The sequence below is a fragment of the Rhea americana genome, unplaced genomic scaffold (genome assembly GCF_003343005.1).
Source record: "Rhea americana isolate MKP2758 unplaced genomic scaffold, rheAme1 scaffold_27, whole genome shotgun sequence".
Taxonomy (NCBI): Eukaryota; Metazoa; Chordata; class Aves; order Rheiformes; family Rheidae; genus Rhea; species Rhea americana.
In genome coordinates, this window is record NW_028186390.1 from 6,803,366 (window position 1) to 6,825,478 (window position 22,113).

At 39.8% G+C, this 22,113-nt stretch overlaps 1 protein-coding gene across 1 annotated transcript; it reads left to right on the forward strand.

The window, feature by feature from the left end:
• Positions 1 to 659: 659 nt before the first annotated feature.
• On the forward strand, positions 660 to 19,163 carry GPBP1L1 (GC-rich promoter binding protein 1 like 1). Its single transcript, XM_085308127.1, has 11 exons — positions 660 to 1,577; positions 2,394 to 2,508; positions 3,557 to 3,686; positions 4,031 to 4,314; positions 7,051 to 7,123; positions 8,280 to 8,473; positions 12,032 to 12,172; positions 15,934 to 16,092; positions 16,911 to 17,035; positions 17,897 to 17,999; positions 18,248 to 19,163. Exons 2-11 carry the CDS (start codon positions 2,449 to 2,451, stop codon positions 18,392 to 18,394), a joined length of 1,416 nt encoding a protein of 471 aa, XP_085164253.1. The 5' UTR covers positions 660 to 1,577; positions 2,394 to 2,448; the 3' UTR covers positions 18,395 to 19,163.
• Positions 19,164 to 22,113: the final 2,950 nt, after the last annotated feature.

Genomic DNA, 22,113 nt, shown 5'->3' on the forward strand with positions numbered 1-22,113 from the left:
AAAAGAGTGTGAGGATGTGAGGATTTCAGTCTAGTTGGAGGGAAGGGAGAACAGCCCTCAAAGGCCATGGTAATCATAGAGTATCCTTGTATTACTTTTTTTTTAAATACCTAGAATAATGTAATTATTGCCTGATGAAAATGGGAAGAAAGTTGGCACATTTTGGAGTTTTTATAGATACACTGGTTTTATTAAAGGAAGGAGAAAATTAATATCATGAGTAAATAGTCTCTTGACAAGGGAGTCTGGCTGTATTTGAGCAGGTGAGGAATACAGTGGGAACATAAAGAAGATGAGGCATGTGGTGTGGCAAAGCTTGCTTGCTGCCTGGGGTCTCATGATATTACTTTAGCGACAGATTTTAAAGTTCCTKTGAAATGTGGAGATCTTCATCAGCTGCATGCAGTTTCCCTTCTCTTCTCCATATGCTAAATATACTGTTTGTATTGCTGTATTAGAAATTAAATCTGAGTAGTGATCTTTAATAAGCATACATGCCATTTATAAGGAGAAGTTTTTTTAATTAGATCATTTCAATTTTGTTTTTGATCAGAGCTCAAATAGCTTTTGGTATGTACACTATATTCTTTTTTTTCCTTCTGTTCTTCTCTAGCCATGCTTTGTCATGTTTTTGCTATTTGTATTGATGGTTTGTGTTTTGTTTTTTTTTTCTTCATAGTGACTACAGTTTCTGTCTCACCTCTTTGATGGAAGAGGACTATGACCCAGAATTGAACTCTCCATTGTAGAACAAGAAGCTCTTGTTGAATAATTTGTCTTCTTTTAAAAGCAGCACCCAATCTACAAGAAGTAGAGTAGAAGAGATCGTTTTTGGACCTGGCATTTTTCTGTTCATGTGACCTGTGTTTCAGCATGTAAATGGTGAACAGGGGAGAGAAATATTTGTGCCTGCTTTTGAGCTTTGCATCAAGTAGTGCTTAGTTCTGTGGAGCATTATAAGTTACGTGAAGTCCAGAGTATATCCAAACATTCTTTTTTTATTATTATTATTATACCTTTTTAGCTACTGTATGCGATTAAAAATGAAGTTTATATTTTAAGAGCACTTGGACAGATGCTTCTTGTTTAGATCTCATTATTTCAGGCAAACATTTTTATATAACATAGTCTTTTTTTCCAGAGTTTTCAGATCCATCTGCTACAGACCATGAATTATCCAGCAGACTTGGGTGCATCTGTTCAGTATTAACCATGGGGTTGCTCTGAATGTTGTCATGCAGACTTGACAAACCTTTTTGTAATGTAAAGGCTGACTTCTGTAGTACCACGACCAGAGGAAATTTAATGAGGTGAACGTGGTCGTGGTTCTTTTTTAAAAATATAAATTACCTTCTTAGGTATTTTTTTTGTAGTGTGAGTGCAAAGAGAGGTTAAAATGAGCAGCTGAGGGGGTGAAGGGCACAGTTGGCACGAAGTGCGGCCTCTCGTGCTCTGCTTCAAGACGCACTATTGCCTCAAGGCTGGCCTTACGGCATCCTAGGGAAAGAAGGAACCAGGAGGTCTGAGTGAARCACAGAAAAAAGCGAGGACATTGGACTGCGGAGGCAAAACTCTGCGTAAGTGATCTTTATACTTTTTTCCTTTGCCTTATGGTTTTGACTTATTCGTGGCCCAAAACAGAGTAACAGTAAAATAAGAATTTTTAAGGTTTTGATCAGTGAAAGTTGCTATGACATATCAGGAAGAACAGTTCAACTTCAGGTTCCTCAGTGAGGTATATCGGCTGATCTTCAACTGAACTTCCATTAAGATACAGAGCCTTCAGCCAGCTTTTTTTTTTTTTTTTTTCTCCCCCCTAATCATTTGGTTCCTTACCTGGAAGGCAATTTCAGCATAGGATGTTCATTAGTGTGTGGAACTTGGTGGATCTGGATAGAATTTTGAATTGTGAGCTTAGGTTTCTGATCTGCACTCAGTGTCTCTAACCTTATCAGTTTAGTCATATTTAATTTACTGCCCTTGGAATAAAATACACAGTGATCACCCATTTGTAGACTGTGAGACAGCAAGCAATGAAGGACTGGATCCCAAATCCTGGCATTTTTAGACTTTCATAYATCTGTGCCTTGAATGATTTGTGTATGCTATTCTGTTTTCTTCCCAACTCTAGAGCCTRTCCTATCATGAATTTCGTAGAATGTGTTTTTAGAATGGAATTGTAAACAAGTAGGTAAGAACTTAAACACTCCCAGGTACTATCTTGGTCAGAGAAATAAAGTCAGCAGTGAAAGCTGTGTTTAAGTATAGTTGAAAAAACTATAGCACTTTTTCCTTCCTTTTATTATAGATCAGGTTTTGGAAAGTAGAATTGTGTGGTTATCTCAGTTTGGGAAAGATGACAGGGAATATTATTTTCTTCTTATCACTGACAGATCTTGGCCATGAGGTTTGATGCCTCATTTTATTGAAGGGAGACACTGGACCTAAATGGCGCAGCATGACTTTGTTCCTGCCTGGCTTAACTTCTCAACGCCACAGTCAGCCAAGGTAAATTTCAATGCAGATCAATTGCTGTTACAGCTATGAAAAAAAAAAAAAAAAAAAAAAAAAAGAAGAAGAAGAAAGAAAAAGAAAAAGCTCCAATGTTTTCCTGAACTTCATTTTAACTTCTTTTGTCTTTTTAAATATCTAGGAAAAGCTTTTGGGGGGAACTTAAGGTGGAAAAAATCACATTTGTTTGTTTCAGCGAATGCATCCCTTCTATTTCAGAGGAGGAACAATTCTTTGCATTCAAACGTGGAAGTAATTCAGTGTCTTTACCTTGMGTCTTGAGTGGAATCCCAAGTAGAAAGGAATTAAGGAAACTGCWCCAACACTGTGGGGGGACCATGGGGGTGTCAAAACTTGACCTGCCACTTATTTACAGATTAGCATATAGGTCTCTGTTTTTTGATTCATGAAAATAATCTGGCTCTTGCTGGATTGCTCATTGGTAATAAACTCAGAATGTTTGATCCACTTAAAACCTAGCCTCTGCAATTTTTATAAATGAAACAAGGTGAAGAGTAACACATTCTTTGGAGTTTTTATGCTAAAAGCATTAGTATTTTCCATGATATCCGTGTTCTTTCAGCCCAAAAGTTCTCTTTGCTTAAGTATCTGAATTTTTGTCAGACTGTTCACATCTTTTGTTGCTACCAGTTCTCTTGCCCGGAGTGTGTGTGTGTGTGTGTTGGAGGTGGGGAGGGTTGTCAGTGAATGAACACCTGTGTATCATTCGTAAGATTTCTTAAATGAACTCTGCAAGAAATATGTGTTTACAAAGACTCTGCTGGTAAGTTCAGTATGTTAAATTCTTCTTGATTTTGTGTAAGATGGAGTGGTATGCCATTTTGATGGCACTAAGATGAATGTTTGATGTCAGCTAAGCAGTATAGATACAGACGCTGTGTTCTAGTACAGCAATGTGGAGGTTTAGGGGGAATTGTTTTTTTTGTTGTTGTTTGTTTGTTTTTGCAAACTATCCCACTTGGTCTAACAGGCTTACAGAATGCCCTAAAGAGTGCTTCGTTACAGCACCTTTTTCTTTCTGCAGTCCCCTGCAACCAGCTTTGAGAAACATGGAGAGCATCTTTCACGGGGAGAGGGCCGCTTTGGGGTGAGCCGTAGGAGACACAATTCTTCTGATGGATTTTTCAATAATGGACCCCTCAGAACAGCGGGAGGTGAGTAAGAGGGACTAGAACACAGTCTGAAAACCAACATCCTGGAATATTCTACAGAATGGAGAATTCTGCAGAATATAAACAATATTTTTTCAAAGTACACTCTTTCAAAATGCTCTGTAGGAAACTTGTGCTATTCTCTTCTCCCATGCCATGTGTTCAGGCTTTAAGGAGGTTCTGTGGTAATTGTATGTACATTGTTCAGCCTGGTTTATTTTGAGATAATCACACTGTAGCATAAGTTTGGCCTAGTAGTTATTTAGTGAATATTGACTTAACAAGAAAAACGTCCTGATGTTTCTAGAATTCTTCATGCTGTGTTGACTTATCTCCTTTTTGTTTAGACTGCTGGCATCAGCCATCCCTTCTCCGCCATGATTCTGTAGATTCTGGTGTTTCTAAAGGAGCTCATGTTGGGCTTTCTGGCAGTCAGCCTGGCTGGCATGGTCCCTCACGGGGCCATGATGGTGTCAACCAGCGTGGCGGAGGAGGAACAGGAGTTCATCGCCACTGGAATGGCAACTTCCATTCTCGGAAAAGTTCCACCTTTCAAGAAAAGCTGCCTGTTGAAGCCAGGGAAGAGAAGAAGGAAGATAAAGAGAAGTTACAATTTGAGGAAGAAGACTTTGTAAGTGTATAGCTTCTCATTAGAAGTGGCAGCTATGAGAAGTGGCTTTTTGGTTCTCATTTTTGTTAGCTTTGGTAGGTAGCAAGGATCTAGAGTTACATTCCGTTTAGTGTTTGAGATCGCTACAGAYTAACAAAATGATCCCAGTGCTTATAAGTTAATTAGTATCCAGAGTCCTAGGGACTTGGTGACCTCTTGGATCATGGGTTTTGGCACATTATAATATTTTGCCAAATGGTTATTATGAACTGAAGACAGCATTGTAACACCAGTGAAACTCAAAAGGTGACACTTTGCCACAAGAGTAGTAGTTGTGTTGCCTTGTGGCTTTGCTCACAAAGCCATTTTTGCTCCTTAAGAATATCTATTCGGTGTACCTTCAGCCTACCTGCTCTTTCTGTCCCCTATATTCTGGTACGTGTTACTGTGTGTGATATCCTTCCCAAAGTTATTCATGACGTGCTCAGACCTTTGCAGCCATCTGCCTTGGATTTTCTGGAATAGTACTTTCTTATCAAATATTGTTTACTTATCTCTGTTAATTTAAGGATCAATGCTTTTTCTCTACCACGTCTTTCTTCCATCGGTATCTCCAGTTGATCAGTTTTCTTCTTATTCTGGCATTCTGATTCATGTGGAGTATTATCAGTACAATAGTTCTTATATCTACATTCTGTTTTTACCAGAATATGTTTAGTTTTCCAAACTTTACCAAGTAATACTTGGACTTTCTGCTTTATCCTTACCATATGCRTTCCTAAATACTAATACGTCGAGGTGTGTGCACCTTCACTGCTTTTTCCTTACAGTTTATTTTTTTTTTATTTCTCTTGTCTTATGATGAAGATTTTATTTTAGGCCAAGCATTTTATTTTCTGTAGCTTGTGTTTTGCTCTCTAGACTCTTCTTGACCAGTGTAATGAGGTCACTATCATCTCTGAAGCACTGGTAAATGAGTCTAATGTGATTCCAGTTACTTCATCTTGTGGTGCTAAAGCCATTGCCTCTCACAATAAGAGTATGCAGAGTTGTTTGTGTCAGTCTTGAACATTTTACCTAATCTCTTGTTTGACTTTGCCACTGGAAAGCTAGTTATAGCTAAAACTGTCGTGGCAGTTTGTTGCTGCTTTTGTTTGGGAGGTTAGAAGTTGAAGTGAAATATRTGAATGCCACATGGCTTCAGGCCTGAACATAGAGACTCCATTTAAACCGCCACGTGAGCCAGTCTGAATTAAGTTGCTGGACTTTTCAGTCTTATGCTTAGGGAGTGATTGCATGATTTGTTCAGCTACCCCTGCTATAGGAACTGGTAGCCTACTCRGAGGCTAGTTAGTTAACACCTTGTATCTAGGTGACTTCTGTTAATCTGATTTCCCAAAAATGTTGTGATTCAGAATTTCTATGAGCCTATTCTTTAGACTGTCGAAAGCCTGTTGAAATGTAGAATGTTATCATAATGATTACGATTATTTGCAGTTGTATTCTATCTTAGACTAACTGTCTTTCGTGTACCTCGTCATTCTCTTCAGCGCCTTGAGGAGCATCTTTCCCCAAATACATGACTGTTTCTTCTGTAATTACTTCCCTAACTTTTTTTGAAGATGATATCAAGCACTTTACAGCCTAGTAGCCAACTTTGCTGAATAACTCGTGTGTTGTCTTTGCCATAGYGGTGAAGCTAATGTAGACTGTGGCTAAGTATGTAGCTGGTAGGCCTGTGCAGCCAGCGAAATGGTAACACTTTTTCTGGAAGGTCTGCAAAACTGGCTGCTAGCCTGAAGTTCTTCTGCAATGTGAGCACAATYACAGTAAAACTGACCTAAGAAATGAAGCATTGAGAGGACTTTTTAGAGTCTGAGGCAGTAATTTACACTATGGTTTAATATTTTTTCCTAACTTGTATAGAATAGGAATGCCTGCTATTTCAGAAGCTCGTTATTAGAGACTTATGCTGTGGTCATAGTAACTAATATATGAAGAATTCACTAAAAAGACGAAAAAGATTATTTTGAACTTTAGCTGGGGGAAGAGGAATAGCTTGTCAGGAACATTTGTCACTGAGTATTTGTAACTTTTGTACTCTTTGCCTTGAGCTTGGATATGACCTTAGTTGTTCCACTGATACTAAATCAAAGGTAAGTCTGCAGAGAACACAGTCTGCATACACTATTGTTCTGAAAAGTGGAGCTTAACATAAATAATGTACATGTAGCTTTTTTTTGTCTGTAAATATATATGTATATATACACACACACAGACAAGCATATATCTATATTTGCCTCTCCTTTCTATCAGGAAGCCTAGCATGCTTGCTTTGTTGGCTGAACTGTAAATGTGAGTCTTGTTTAAAAATAATAATAATAAATAAAAATACATATATATGGGAAGTGAGAAGAACTTTACATGTTGATGATGTTGATTCTCTGTTACACTTTGAGGTGCTGATTAAATAATTCTTTTATGGCTGTATTAGTTGGCAGAAATTACTTAATTATACAGTAGAGGAATAAGATACTCTTCTAAACACTCTGATAGTTGTGCTGGAAATAGAGCAAAAGCCAAGGAGACTAAAAATTTGATTTTAGATATTTTGTGACAGAGCACTCTTCTAATTCAAGCGCTGTTTAGAGAAACCTGCTTGTGTTTTGTTGGGTTACTAGGAGTGTGGTATGTTAATACAGGCTTTTCTGTTATTTGCAATATAACAATGTACTCAGTTGGACTGTCTTTTTACAGCCATCTTTGAATCCAGAAGCTGGAAGACAGAACAACCAGAACAAACCTCTAGGGATGCCTTCTGGAGTATGGGGTAAGTAGAGGTATTTACGTCATTTCATGGAATGTGATGCTCAAGCAGAAAGTTACAACTGATWGTTAAACGCTACTTTATTTCTGCACACGGAAGATCCTGAGGGCTTGAGTGAAGGAGACAGTTGCAGTTTTCTCTCCTTTGTTTTCTTTCCGCAGTCTTCACTAATCTCTTGGTCTTTTTTGCCTGCCTGTTCTTGTCATGGAAAACTGCTAGTGGCAGTAATGTCACAGCTCTGTTTGCTTACCATTCTACTGCAATCGTAATTTCATGCAGACATCACTGGAAAGACAGAGCGGATGTGAGTGAACGAGACATCAATTTCTGGTTTGTGATCTTCATAGATCTTTAGAAATACAGCAACACTGTCATAGTTCAATGGTTTGGATTTATTTGCTTTTTTTTAAACTTGGAACGGACTTACCTCTGATTGTGATGTGGGAGAGTCTATGCCTTTTAAAAGAAACTAGACTGAAACAAGGTAGCAGTTCTAGGAACTAAACATGGGTTTGTTAATCTCTAGAATGCAACTGGACTAATTAGCTTCGGTACTCTAAAGAGTAAGTAAAAGTACAAAAAATAGAGTTCTTGCTATAATACGAGACTGTACTGTCTTCCATATTTGTCAGGTATTTACTATTCTAATTAAAAAAAACTATTTAGTTTTTATATTTAGTTTTAGGTGTTTATATTATTACTGCTCTCTAAATTCTTCTAGTCCTGAAGTTGTGTTGATTTGGCCTAAGAAAAATACTAATTATTTTTGTTGAGAGAGTGCCACATCTTTTGAGGTGTAAGTTAAGCAAAGTATTTTTGCTGTGTTAGTGAATTAACACAGTTGATTCACAGTTGCTCAGAAAAATGCTAATAGCTGCTCTGATTCTTGCAGCATGACGCAAGGCTGTTAGCTGATGTCGCTGTAGACTTTTCCCTTCAGCTCAAGGGAGCTGTTATGGTTTAAATGAAAAAATTGGGTTTTGATGTTTTTTGCCCAATATCTCTGCTTGAAGCTAAAACAAAAGAACAGCTGATAGCAATCGCAGAATCGGGCATGTGTAGCATATAAGACTAGAGGGGAGAAACTGGAACAGTGTACTGAAGCTGTTATGAAACTGAGGTTTTATATTTCAGAATCTTTCTGATTTTATTTTTATAGAAAACCCTCCTAGTGCCAAGCAACCTACCAAGATGCTGGTCATCAAAAAGGTTTCAAAAGAGGATCCTGCTGCTGCCTTCTCAGCTGCATTTACATCACCTGTTTCTCACCTGGCAAATGGCAACAAAGCCACCACTATTGTCCCAAGTGTCTACAAAAATCTGGTTCCTAAACCTGCAGCTCCTCCTTCCAAGGTACAGAGGTTTCCAGCTAAGTTTTAAAAAAMCAAAAAACAAAACTCGGATCAAGGGAGGAATTTCTCCCTTGACATGGGAATCAAACCTCTAACAAATAAGAGTTTGAATAGTGGGTTTTGGAGCAGTAGCCCTTACAATCAAGACTTGTCTTTTAAAGCTTTTGTTCCCTGTTAAAATGCCATTTAACCTGTCCGTATATAAAACTTACCTCTGTTTTGACTGAACATCTGTCCCAATGGTCATGTTCTGATGTGTTACAAATCCTTGTCTTAATTAGATAAAACAGGCAGATCTGGAGAGGTGGAATGTGTGCTAGGATGTCCTTGAATTGTTCATGTAACTACTCTGAAAACTTTATTGGATTATGRTATTTTGACATGCTTAAAACACAATTGGGCTAAGATCAGATTAGATTGTAGCATCCTGCAATGTAGCTTTTTAGTTGAGCCTTAAAGACTAATCTGAAAAAGTAATGGATTTTGTGCCTTCTTTGTGATTGMAATAGAGAAGTGTTAGAAAAAAAGTGAATTTTGTTTCTTATGTTAGTTCTAGACTTTGTCTTGCCCTGTTCTCCAGAGAATCTACATGTATAGATGCCCTAAAAATCGTGCAGGGTTGGTATTCAAGTACTAAAGAAGCTAAACCAAGGAAGCTATTAGTTAAATTCTTGTTTAGAAAGGTGTGGGAATAATTACCAGTCCTGATTGATATATTCCAGCAAAATCTTTCTTAGAAGAGTTTTGCACATTTCAAAAGTAACAGCTAAATCAAAACAATTAACATTTTTTTTAAGAAAGTAAAGTTAAAACTTTTTACCATTTATAAGTTTCTTCTGAAATTCGGATCACATTCTGCCAACTGCAGGAAAAAACTTGCCTTATTTGATAGTCATTCTAATCATTAATATAAAACCTTAAACTGATCTCAGTGTCATGGCATAATTTGGCCCATTATGAAGGATTATTAACAAAAATATATATTTATTGAATCAAGCCAGTAAGTCCATGCATGTACTTGTTTAGAATTCGGAAGTTATACAAGATGTAGTTTCTGATGGTCACTGGGTCTCCTATGGCTTTTATATTTGCTTGTACAGCTTTGATGTATGTGTATATATAGTCTTATCTATTTTTGGTCTGAGTATTTTGAGTGGTTTTGAAGCGTAAAGCCAGTGATACATTTTCTATCCAGACTAGGAGGTTGTCCCCTTGATTGGTCACAAAAAAAATCTGTTTTATTTGAAGTAGAAAGAAATACAGCTTTTCTGTCTTAGCTGTTGCTATTGAGTGCAAAATATGTTGGGAGGTCTGGACGATAGTGCTGCACAAACTGTAGACCTTGAGAGAGAAATAGGCTTCTGAAAGCTGTGTAAATGTGCCTAATGGTACTGCCATTCCTGGTATACCTTGTTGTTTGGAACTGTAGRAGTTGGACTTAAAATCTGTTTAGTTAGCTGCTATTTTTTGCTCTGCAGTCACAATTGCATTTGTTTTGGTGGCTTCTAAAGCACTTAATGGTTGGCTTTTTGTTAATTCAGTCTAGTCAAAACTCTTTCAAAGCATTTCCTAAGTGTGCCCTGAAATTAGAATCTTTTAAATTTCTATTTTGGAGGAGTCCAATGATTTGTTAATCTCTGTTCACCGTTGAAATAGCCCCTTTAATTTTTATAAATAATTTAAGAAATGTTTTTGTTTTACTGAGACAACATTGTGACTGTGGTATGGAAGTTTGTATCAAAAATACTGGGTTTTTTTTGTTAGGCGGTTTTGCATTTTATGTAGCTCACTTGCATTCTAGATTTTTGTATTTAAATTGTAGGATATGGCAACATATCAGCTAGAAAAATAGTGTGACTTTTTGTACAAACAAGGTAGTTACGGTAGAATGCATTCTTCTGAGGACTCTAGAAAGTTGTATGGAAATTTTGCCTAAAGTAATAGAGGGGTTGAAACATTCCTGTTGATGAATTCAGCAGTATTGGAAAGTTGTCACAGGCAAACGTTTTYGTTAGTTGTACTAAATAGTATTGAGAAGAAAAGAACTCTGCAGTGGAAACAAGTACCTTCTTTAAAGACAGCTTGTTGTTCATCACTAAGTAACGTATATGAAGGTAATAATCTGTAGATAGTCCCTTCTGATGTTCAGCTTTACCTCTTGGGTCTTACTTTACTCCAGTAGCCTCCCTAAAATACTGAGAGGGGTCTGTCTTTGAATTTGTCTGAGCTGCCCCTTTGTGGAATCTGGGAGAATAACAGTTAGCAGCCTAGAAGTATCTGAATTAGCAACCAAGGAGTGTGAACCAGACAGCCGTGGGAATCTGCAAAGAGGAGCTTCTTGTCAAAATAATTCTCCATCCTGATGTTAGTACCAGCTAATACTGTGCAGGTTAGGCCCTTTTCTACATTTGAAGGGGATGTTTGGAGTCTGTAGTGTGAGTGCCAAATAATTCATTCAGTAAGGTGAACACTTCTTGGTTTTCAAGTTGGAGTAGAAGATTAGTAATGTGAATGTGCTCATGGTCTCCCCTGAAGGAAAAGAAACACCCAAAAGACAGCATACTGAAATAATGGCTTTTACTCTCATCTTTTGCAGAAAGAAAGATTTGCTTCATCTCAGGTTTAATTTAATCCCAGTATGCACTGATTWTTTTGCTAATGGCTTCAAGTTGGCCTCTGAAGTCTAGCTGTTCAAAGGAACAGTGTGTTTTAATGCTCTGACAGGTGTGTTGCTCACACTACTTGATGTAAGTCTCTTGTTAGGATCCCTGCAGTATAGGCTGTCACTGTACAGGATTTGTCCTTGCTTTGAGAGAGGCCCAAAAACAACATTCCAAGGAGCAAAGATTTATCTTGAAGTCCTTGCTTTTCAGGCAGACTAACTGCCAGTTATCTGAATGGATAGTGCATAGAGTATCGAGAGCAAAACAGCTCTCTTACGTTTTAATGAACTGGTTTTTCGGTAATAAATTCTAAAGGTTTTTCCTTTTAGTTTTTATTTGATTTTTTTTTTCCTTAATCAGTGCAGTGATGGACACACAGAGCCATATGACAGAAAGGACTCATTCTCAGCCCAGATGGAAGCATCCTTTGATGTTTCTTCTTCACACAGGGGAGGTTCCTGTCAAGAGATGCAGACCTTTTTGTGGCAACAGTGTTCCCGTGTCTGAAATAGGAATGTAACTGGGATGTTTTACACCGTGGCTCTAAATAGCTAGCTCAAGGATACACTGTGTCATTCCATTGTGGTTCCAGCTAATGGACAGTATTGGATTTTTCTCTCCAAGCACTAGCAGTGTTTTAGTAGAGGTTGGTGACCACAAAGCAGAATTTTGATGTGGTCTGGGGAAATTAGAAGAAGATGGAGGGAAAAAAARAACAATGATTTTTAGGATTAGGCTTGAGATTTGAGACAGAGGCCTTTATGTGTGTGAGGGGGGGAGCTGTACAACAGACAATTTAAGCCAATGTAATGTTTAAGTTGTTTTACTGCTTGTAATCAACCCATTTTTGTGCCGTACCATTTACTGTCTAGTGTTTTGTGTTCTCTTCAATATAGCCAAGTCCATGGAAAGCTAACAGAAGTGAACATAAACCAGGCTCACTTTCCTCTGGCCGTGAATCTGCCTTTACCAGTCCAGTGTCTGTAACCAAACCAGCGGTACTGGCGAGTGGCTCAGTCCTCASCTCTCCCAAAGAGGTAAGGGGTTGGATTCAGAGGTCGGATGGTAACTTTACTGCTGCCACCTACTATAGCTTAAACAAAACAAGATCCTGTGTACATAGTACCTGGTTTTGCACTCTTGAAGAATGACTCACTTGTACATTCTTGTTGTGCCACATCCCTAATGCACTTAAAGAAATAAAAATGTAGCTTATCCAGATGTAAAGCATTGCCATTGGTGTTTGTCCAGAGGTATTAGAATTTCCCTTCAATATCATAAGGTACAAATGCTTTAAGTAATGCTGCATGAGTAATTAGAAATGCACAGAATCAGTGTCCACGGTCTGTGTTATCAGAGTGCAGATACCAAGAACAGGCATGAACTGAAAGGTAAATTGATTCCTATGCTATTCTTTAATATAGGAGGAGATGAAGGAGAGTGACTAACTTCATTTTCTTCCTCTCTAGAAGAACAGGATCAAGTGCAATGAGCTCTTAACATTCCTAAGGGTTTAAGGAGTTTAGTATGTGGACACTTCTACTCTTCAGCTACAGTGTCTGTTTTTAATGTTGTTGTTGGAAGGGTGTAGTGCACTGAGGTTAAAACTGACTTACTTCTCGTCTKTCTTCTGAAGTGTGGACAGAACTCTGGAATATAAATCTCTAACACTTCAGCAGTGCTTGTGATGCATTTTGGCCAGCATTTTTATAATTTCCCATAGATGGGGACAGTAAAGAAATTTTTGTCAAGTAGTTTGTATACCAAATGCTAATTTGGGTCTTGAAACTGCACAAGGTTTGATGGAAAAGTGGCATTGAATATTTTTTCCCTCCAATCTTAGGAAACAAAACTCAATAGGTTTGTGATCATATGTTTAATAATAATAAAGACTGCTATAAGTGATTTGTTGACAAAATTTAAAATTAGCATTCTTTGCATTTTAAATAGTGATTTTTCTAGTTGTCTGTGCATTTATCTTTCTCCTTTACAGATATTTTAAAAGAAAATCTATTATCTCTATGGTTCTCTGCTTTGTAGGATTTACCTTAAAACAGCCTATACTTTTCTGTGTTAACCACTAAGTGTAAAGGCAGTCACCAGAGCAAAACTTAAAAAGCGTGTCTGTCATTTGAGAGTCTAGATCTTGCATTGTATCCTTTTATCTTCTGCCTGTTGTTAGACCAAGTCCTTTGTGCTAGTGACTACCTTTCTGTGCAGTGCACAGCATAGCATGCATAGTTTTGCAGCATGAATGTGTAAACAAAATAAGCTTTCACCTCCAGGTAAGTATCGAGAGGGAATGTGCACTTTATATCACAGAGTAGTAATGCAAGTAATCTCTGACTTTTTTCTTCAGYGAAGCTCTTGCCTGAAACTTTACTCAGTAAGGCTGTAAGTATTAATCTGACAACAGGACTAGGCAGTTGGGCTTTACCCCTAGAAATAACAGAACTTTCTTTACTGCTGCTTGTATTACTAACATCAGTCAACTAAACAAAAAGATCTTAATCTTATCGAGCTGAGACTGTGCATTTGTAATACATTTTTCTTTTAATTTATTGGAGACACGCAGTATGAACAGGACCATGGCCAGCAAATAATACATTAGTTGTAGCTCTTATGGCCTACTACATGTAATCTCCCCCCTTTTCACTTCTGAAATGGGTAATGCATCTCCTGCAGAAGTGTTGAAAATAGCACTATTAGTCATAAGAGACCAGTGTCTTGAAATCCAGGAAGATGTTAACTAACACTGTCACAGGGTCCCCGCAAGCCAATCTAATATAATCCTTAACTCTGTAGCCCAAACTGTTAAAATCATACAGAGTGGCACTTCTGTATGAGTAGCCACCCCTTTTATAGCCTGAGACCTGAGCAAATCTGAGATTATATTCAACTTCCTTGTAAGAAATCTGAGAAATTTCTCATTTCAGTCAAAGGGCTAAATTTTCCCTTTAGAAGAGATGCCAAAAAATGACTACTTGTATGCATTTATATAATGGTCTCATAATATTGTAAATCCTTCTGCAGAAGGTTCTGAGTAACATCAAAACAGATGAAATTCAGTCCCTTTTCAAGAATCTGTTATTAGGCATTAGCTGTAATGTTTTCCACTGTTTCCTTGATGTGTAGAAATTAAGTCTTGGTACATCAGCGGTTCTATGCATCACTATTAAAAAGGCTATTGTTTGTAGTGAAGAGCTCAAGTGCAATATTGGAATATTCCAAACTACCAGAAGACTTTTAATTTTTAGTCTTTGTTCATTGTTACCTTCTGTCACTTGCAGTCAAATTACCATGTTGAGAGCGCTAAAGTACTATACTAGCTTTTTATCCTAACATTCACAGCCATTTGTTATGTCTCTTACAATTGCCCAGTTTCTTTCACAATATTGAATTGAGTAAAATCTGAGAAGACTACCTGACAAATGTTGCCATAAGGCGTTACTTACAGTATACACTTCTCCAGCAGAGGCATATCACACACCAGCGTCTTATGTTCAGCAGGCACCGGAAATAGAAGCAGCAGTTGCTGCCTTGTTCTTGTCTCGCTAAATATTTTGATTTCCTTGCTCTTTGTACAGAGACCTGTGTAAAGTAAAGTAGATTTATTTTGACGAGCCTGAGTTTGCAAGCTTCTCGGTCTAGTTGAAGACAGGAAAAACATTACAGGCTTCAGGAAACTTTTAGACTGTTTTTAATTTGAGGAAAAGAGAAAAATCGAAGCACTTAAGGAAGAATGCTTTGCATGTGAGCTTCTAGGTTGTTATTTTGAACTGAGTCAATTGTCCATATTAATGAGTAAATTTCTCATCATCTCAGAGTAGCCAAAGACGAACTCCATATATGAGCAGGAGCTTAAGAGGCTGGGAACTTTCACACAATACATCCTTAACTTTCTCTTTTTCAAGTCCAGTCAAAGTGACAAAAMAGATTAAGCTGAAAGCTCATCTTGGTTAGCAGTGTTTTAATAGTACYGTTGTGGCTGGGACACTACTGCTGTGCAAACTGCTGTGCTCTATGCCTGGTTTACAGATCTGAGGTAATTAAGAAAGCTAAACACTATGAGAAACACTGTTGAAAACCATGGGAGATTACTTCAAGTTTGTAAATTGAACCGAGTAGACTTCTCACAAAGTCCAGGATTGTCCATGTCAGTTCTTTACAGAGAACCCTCTGGGCTGTGAGTATAGGTGGGCAGGCATCATCAGTGTGCTTTCCAGGGGAGTATACTAGGGCTGAGGCTGCTTGTTTTGCATGTAGCTGTGGTTAAGGATGTGACCACTCCCTGGAAGGAGAGTACCAACCCATACCTTAGTTTCAGAGCAGAGCTGGCCAGGATGGCTTAAGCCACAAGTTTGAACTGAACCTCATCTCCTTGTTTGTTGTGTATGTTTGTGTGGTGTTTTGTGGATTTTTTTTTTCTCAGTAGGCTGAGAGTGCTTCATGATTTTTCTCTGCACCAATTTTCTATTGTAGTCTTTGGCATTACTTGAGAGAGTTGCGCTGCCCAGGAACAAAATACGTGTATTCATGGCCACATGAATGAACACCCAGAGAAAGAAAAAAGTAGTCAATAGTGGTAACTGGGAGAATAATGTGCTGGTAAGAGAAGTGAATTTGTAAAGCCGGTCAGGATTTTGATGGGAAGTTGACATTAGATTTCTTGAGGGGTTGAGAGCCAGCCAGGAAACTCAGGCAGATGTTTAAAAGGTATAAGCACAGGCACTGATGAAGAGCCCATTTTAGCAGCAGTACAGTTCAAAAGTCTCTGTGTTCTACCTTTCTTGTCCAGAGTCCTTCCAGCACCACCCCTCCCATTGAGATCTGCTCTTCACGCTTGACAAAGCTGATGCGCCGCACCACCGATAAAAAGAGCGAGTTCCTGAAGGCACTGAAGGATGACAGGAATGGGGAGATCACGGAGAACAGAGAATGTGACAAGCTAGATGATGTAAGATTAGCATCTTTGCTGTATATCTGGACATTGTGCATTTAAGGAATTAGGTGCTGAAAAAACAGAGCAGTGTATGTAATTCAGACCTTGGAGGAGAAAAGGACTAGCTTCTGTTGGTCTAGCGCACATGTGCCTGTATTGATAGCGAGCTGCTTACTGAAGTCCTGCCAGTAGTAGCCTTCTGCCATGCTGCCACTGAGATAAAGAGCAACAAATGGGAACACTTGGAAACTCAGTGCTTTGTGCATGCTGATATGCAYGTGTAAAAATACTAGGTGCAAACAGCAATTCACAATGTTGTTTCAATGCTCTTCTGTATGGAAGCTGGCTGTTTTCAGGCAAGTGAGATCAGGGTTAAGATCTTAATTTCCTTTCACAACTCCTTGTCAAACTACATCAACAGTGAAGCTGAATTTAGTGCTGGTGAAAGATGCATAGTGGCTCGAGCCTCAGGCTTGGACTAGACCCTTAAATACATACATTTTGTAGTTTAATGTTCATATAATGGGCATCCTTAAGAGTATATCATTCTCATGGTTTTCTTATTCTGACTCTGAAGCCACTAATGGTGGCTTTGTAATGCTAGCACTTATTCCCTTGACATCAGACTGCAGCCTGACAAATGTCATTCATGCCTTGTTCTCCTGTCATGGCCAGGTAGAAGTTGCTTTCAAGCACTGTCAGTCCAGGCTCTGTTGAAAGCACTAACTCTAAGTGAAAGATTTTACTTCACTTCAAGAGCAGAAGCTTGAACTTGAAACTGTTCTTCAGTGCTGTCTGTGCAAGCACACCTTGACACTTTCATTTTTCTTTAGATGGAGAGCCACAGCACACCAGAACCAAAGGAAAATTGGGAAGAGAATTGCCATCAGAATGGCCTCTCTCTCCCTTTGCCAGAGGAAGGAGAAAACCTCTCTCATTCATTGGAAGCAGAACACAGGTGAGGAAATGGCAAAATAGGAGTGTCTGGAATAAAGGAGGCAGACTTCTGACACTGCAAGAAGACGACAGCTGTTTCAGAGAAAGCTCTGTGCCTGGGAAGCAGCACTAGCTTTGTTTGTACTGAGCTAGAGATGTGTGGGCTTCATTACTAGTACTGATCTGGGTGGAGGCTTGCTAAAAGTAAAACAAGGCACTGACAGCTGAGCCAATATTTTGCCAAGGTCTGTAATTAAATTCCTTTGCTTCTCTAATGCTGCGTCACTGTGTGGTAATGCTGCCTAGATATTTACCTGCCCACACAGGGAGGCAGCCAGTCTAGTGTCATGCTGGTTAATATACAAGAGGTATCCTAAATGTGAGAGTCTGGGAGAATCATGGGAACACACGCACACACACACACACCACACTTTCTTACATTGTTCCTGTGGGGCTTTAAATACTTCAAAGTTGGGAGGGGGTAAGAAAATATTTGTTTAGTATCTTGACTTGTATYGTGCTCGAGTAAGCAGCATATGAGCATCTAATATAAGTGGATAGTAAGTTTTAGAAGATCCTGAGCTGAGATACTGGTTTGATTGCTTATGTCCTCCTTCAGTGTCCCTGGGTAGAATTTCAGATTTCTGCCTTGCTTTCCTCCTGCCAGAGTGGTTGTGTGCAGGGCTCTGAGGATTAAATACTTGTAAAACAGAGTATGAAAAATGTTGGATAAACACCAGGCACTGATAAGTAAAACATAGAAGATGATTTCTTGGTTAATTGGGAATGGTTAATACAAAATCTCGTGCTTTATGGATAGACTATTTTCTCCTTTGTCTCTGTTTTCTTGCTTTAATTCCTGTGCCCTCTTCCCTCAAATCAGGTTATTGAAAGAAATGGGATGGCAGGAATATCCTGAAAATGATGAGAACTACCTTCCCCTCACAGAGGATGAGCTCAAAGAGTTCCAAATTAAATCAGAGCAGGTATGTTTACAGCTGTTGCCACAGTGACTGCTCTTCTTCTCCCTTCTTATGTATAAGTCTTCTGCAGTGTAATTTTCAGGATGTTCCAGAGGATATTTGGGACTGAACCCAAATAGTAGTGCAATAGATGACTGCCTTAACTGTACCGAGAGAGGATATACAATTAAAAATATGATCTATGTCTACAGATGGTCAGTGATAATTTTCTGCACTTGTGCTAGTTTTGAAACTTATTTTCATTCCTATAGCGAAGAAGAAACGGATTTGGGAAGAATGGATTTCTTCAGGGCCGCAGCTCCAGCCTGTTGTTCCACTGGAGAAGCACTTTTAAGACAAAGATTGAGGACTCGGATACAGAAACTAGTAGCAGTGAAACTTCAGATGACGATGCCTGAAAGCGGGCACAAGAAAATTAAAATAAATAAAATCAACCCAATAAACTCAGTTCATAGTTCAACATGTGTTTGGGGGTATAAACTAAACAGTTTATTCTGTCTCCAGTCTGTTCAGTTTTTTCTTTTGTTGTTGATACTTCATGCACAAGGGAAATAATTGTATCCCAAAGAAGAGAGAAATTGGCTTCTTTAGCTTTTTCTTTTGGTTTTGCCCTAATGCTTAATAGAAGTTTGTGCAGCTAGCAAATTTTGAGGAAAATCCCTTGTGGGGCAGTGCACAAGTTCAGTCTTGTAAGCAGGATACAAGTGACTGACTGATCTTTGCAACAACAAGCTTCTAACAGTGCCGCCTGCATTACATAATGTTGTGCGGTAACAATGTGCTAAAACAATCATTGTCAATGACAAAATGGCTATTGAAGTTCTAATTGTGTTAAATTAATGCTAATAACATGAACTTTTTATTTTATTTTTTTTGGCGGCTCGGGGAGCTTCATCACTTAACCAGGCATTTGTGGTTTTCTTTTTTTGGGTACAGCTGTAAAATATTTGGATATAGGAATTGTTTGTGTTCTTCTTCTTGCAGCCTTGATATTCAGGGTGGATTGTAAAATATAAATTTTTGTGAGATTTCAAAGATTAAGATTATTTTGATAACATTATTTACAGATTTAAAAAAGTGACTATCACATTGAGTCTGTATGAGGGGGAAAAACTACTGCATCAAAAATAACTAACTTGGAATAAATATTTTGCATCAGTTTGCCAATTCTAATTGTCTTTCTTATGTAAGAAAAGCCTTCCTTTAAAGGGACTTGCAACTTTGGGGTTTTAATAGCACTGAGGATAAATACTTTCTTCTCCCGCTGTATTTTTCCACTTGGCAAACATTACTGTAGTGCTCAGACTGCAGAAGCTATACCCTTCCTTTAAAAAGGGAGAGCCGATGGTGAGATGATAGCCCACGTTTGTTCAAAAAAATATATATGTGTATATATATATATATCTCAATTCAAATTATCTTCTACTAAAGCAGTTCACTTCTTTTCTGCTTCATACAAAATAGACAGTGAAGCTCGACTGGTTGGTGTCACTTCCTGTTCCTAGTGCAATGCTGCTGTTTGTTCACAACATGGCAAGGGAATGTCTGAATCCAAAGCTGTTTTCATTGAAATCTTTTTAAAAAATTCATGAAAACATTTCTATTAGATTAAAAAAGATTTTACAAACAACTCATTTGTGGCCTAAGCTATTTCAGTGTCTGTTTAAGCTGAGCTTGTACAGAAACATTTTTGATTGAGGAGTATCGACACAGTTGTGCAAGTCAGTGGGTAGAATTGCACACTGAGTATGAAATTCAGGTCTCATTGAAATGATGAGACACACCTGCTGACCTTGGTGTGGGCAGGATTTCACACTGTGTTTTGCTTGTTTTTAATCTACTCCTGATCAGGCAAAGAAGTGATAGATGTGTAGTAGAATTAACAGTGCTTAGCCATGGATCTTTGCATTTGAACTAAAGGGAATGCTTTTGGCTGTGCCAGATGTTCCTGTTACAATTGTGCTTTTAGTTTTGTGCTGTCACTTGGACACTGACACAAAATTAGTGTACTAAGAGGACTAACAGGTATTTTTTTTTATCACTACTGACCTGAGCCAGGCTGGTGGCCTGGGAATGTTCTGTGATCCCCAGGATACTTCTATGATCTTGTAGCTCCTTTTGAAGGTTGTACCTCTGATTCCATCAAATTTGCCTTTTGTCTGTGCAAGTTGCATCAGTTCCATTTATCCTTTTTTAAAACCCTCTCATATTAAATGCCTGTAAAAATGATGTGAAAATTCATACAAATGTATTTGCGTTATTGTCAGGAAACAGGCTAAATACAAAGAAGTCTTTCAGATCAAATCCCTTTAGATAGCTACTTGTAGTGGGCTGATTAAATGCTTAAAAACATCATTGTACTGCTAAAATAGCCTTGTCTAGAATAAGGAATCTATCTGACAGGAGAGGGAAAAGAATGACCTGTGTGTTAACACGTAAGGAGCTCTCAGTGTCATCTACTGATGCTTTACTTGCTTCAACTTCTACATCCCTGCTATCCAAACAGACTTGGTGTGGTTTAAAGTGAAGAAACTGTAATGAGTTAGATTGCCTCTGGAGATCACCTAATTGAGCAAATTAGCTTAGTTCAAGCAGCAGGTTCTTCAGAAGCTAATTGCTGTAATGATCAGCTGCGTGGGAGAGAGAGCTCCATCCCCCTGAGAAGAAATTGCAGGTGCCCCTTCACCTGCAGTATTCATAAAACAAAATGACCTGAGAAAATAGTGGGATGAGGGGTGTAAGAACTGATTCTGGGAACAGGCACAGCCATGAGGAACAAACTGATGGATGCTGGAAAGAGCTGTTGCTTCCTTATTTAAAGACTGCATCTTGCAATCGGGGAGGGGAAAAACAGGTACTGCAGAGCAGGAGCCAGCATTACCCCTGAGGGTTAATGAATTGTAGGGGTGGAGGCTGAATACCTCACCAACCTGGACTAAATATGGCATGAAAAGCTGGGTGTGATGTGACGCAGGTAGTACACAGGAACAGAGAGCCCTGGTGCACAGGGTGAGACGTTGTGAAAGTCTGAAACTGCTCTGCAGCTTGGCCAGGGGAGCTGCAGAATGGAGGTGGGTTCAAAATGCTGTCTGGCCCGTGACAGGTCTGAAGGCCCAACAGTCCCTTGAGCTGGTGGTTGTGTGGTTTCAGTGCTGTGCAGGGATGGCAAAGTGTTGGGAGTCACCAGCGCTGAATGGCTGCATTGGTATGGATGTCTGTGCAGACGACGTATTTGTCCTTGGGCGGAAGGAATTTGTCTTTGGGCTGTCAGACTCCATGTTCAGCCTGCTGGGCAGAAGTGGAGGACATTTGTTTTCTGTGTAGGAGCCTGGTGTTCTCCCTCTAAGCATCAGCCATAACACAGGGGAGCTGCCAGTTGCAATTCTTCTTCTGCTCACCAGAGTAGAAGGAGATGTGGAAGTGTCAGGTAGCGTATAAAGGAGTTTCACCTCAGTGCATCGCTGCTGCCAGTGTTTGAACATGCGTGGTCAGGAAAATCCTCCTGACAATCCTTCGGCGTGGTTTTGCTACTCCTATGCTGTTCCCCCTTCAGATCAGCTGTTGAAAACAGGGTGGTTGCACTAACCATATTCACCCCAGCAGCAGGGAGCACGTCTGCCCCGGCCACCCAGGAAGCGCGCGGCGCGTCCGAACCAGTGCACGCAGCAATTCAGCTCTCCTAAAAATGAGAGGCAGCGCTCTTCCCCCGGGGGCTGCAGGGCGGCTCTGCCAAACACTCCGGGATCCTCCCCGCGGCGCCCGGCCCACAAGGCAACCGGGGCCAGGCCGCGCGCGGCACCTCCCTCCCGCCCCGCTTAGCAACGGCCCACGCGCCGCCGCAGCGCCGGCCACCCGCGCCAGGCACCGCCGGGCCCGATGCCGGGCGCCAGGGCTTTCCCCTGCCCCGGCTGCCGCATGCGCTTCGGCTCCCGGCCGCTGCTGCAGCAGCACGTCGAGAGGTTCTGCATCGGGGCGCCGGGCGAGGCGGAGGCGCCGGCCGCCTCGGTAGTGCGGCGCCAGGCCGGGAGCGGGGGCGTCTCGCAGGCGGCCCTGTGGGCACCGTGCTGAGCGCGGCCATCTCCATTTGCTGCGGCGCAGGGCGACGAGCGGCGGCGGC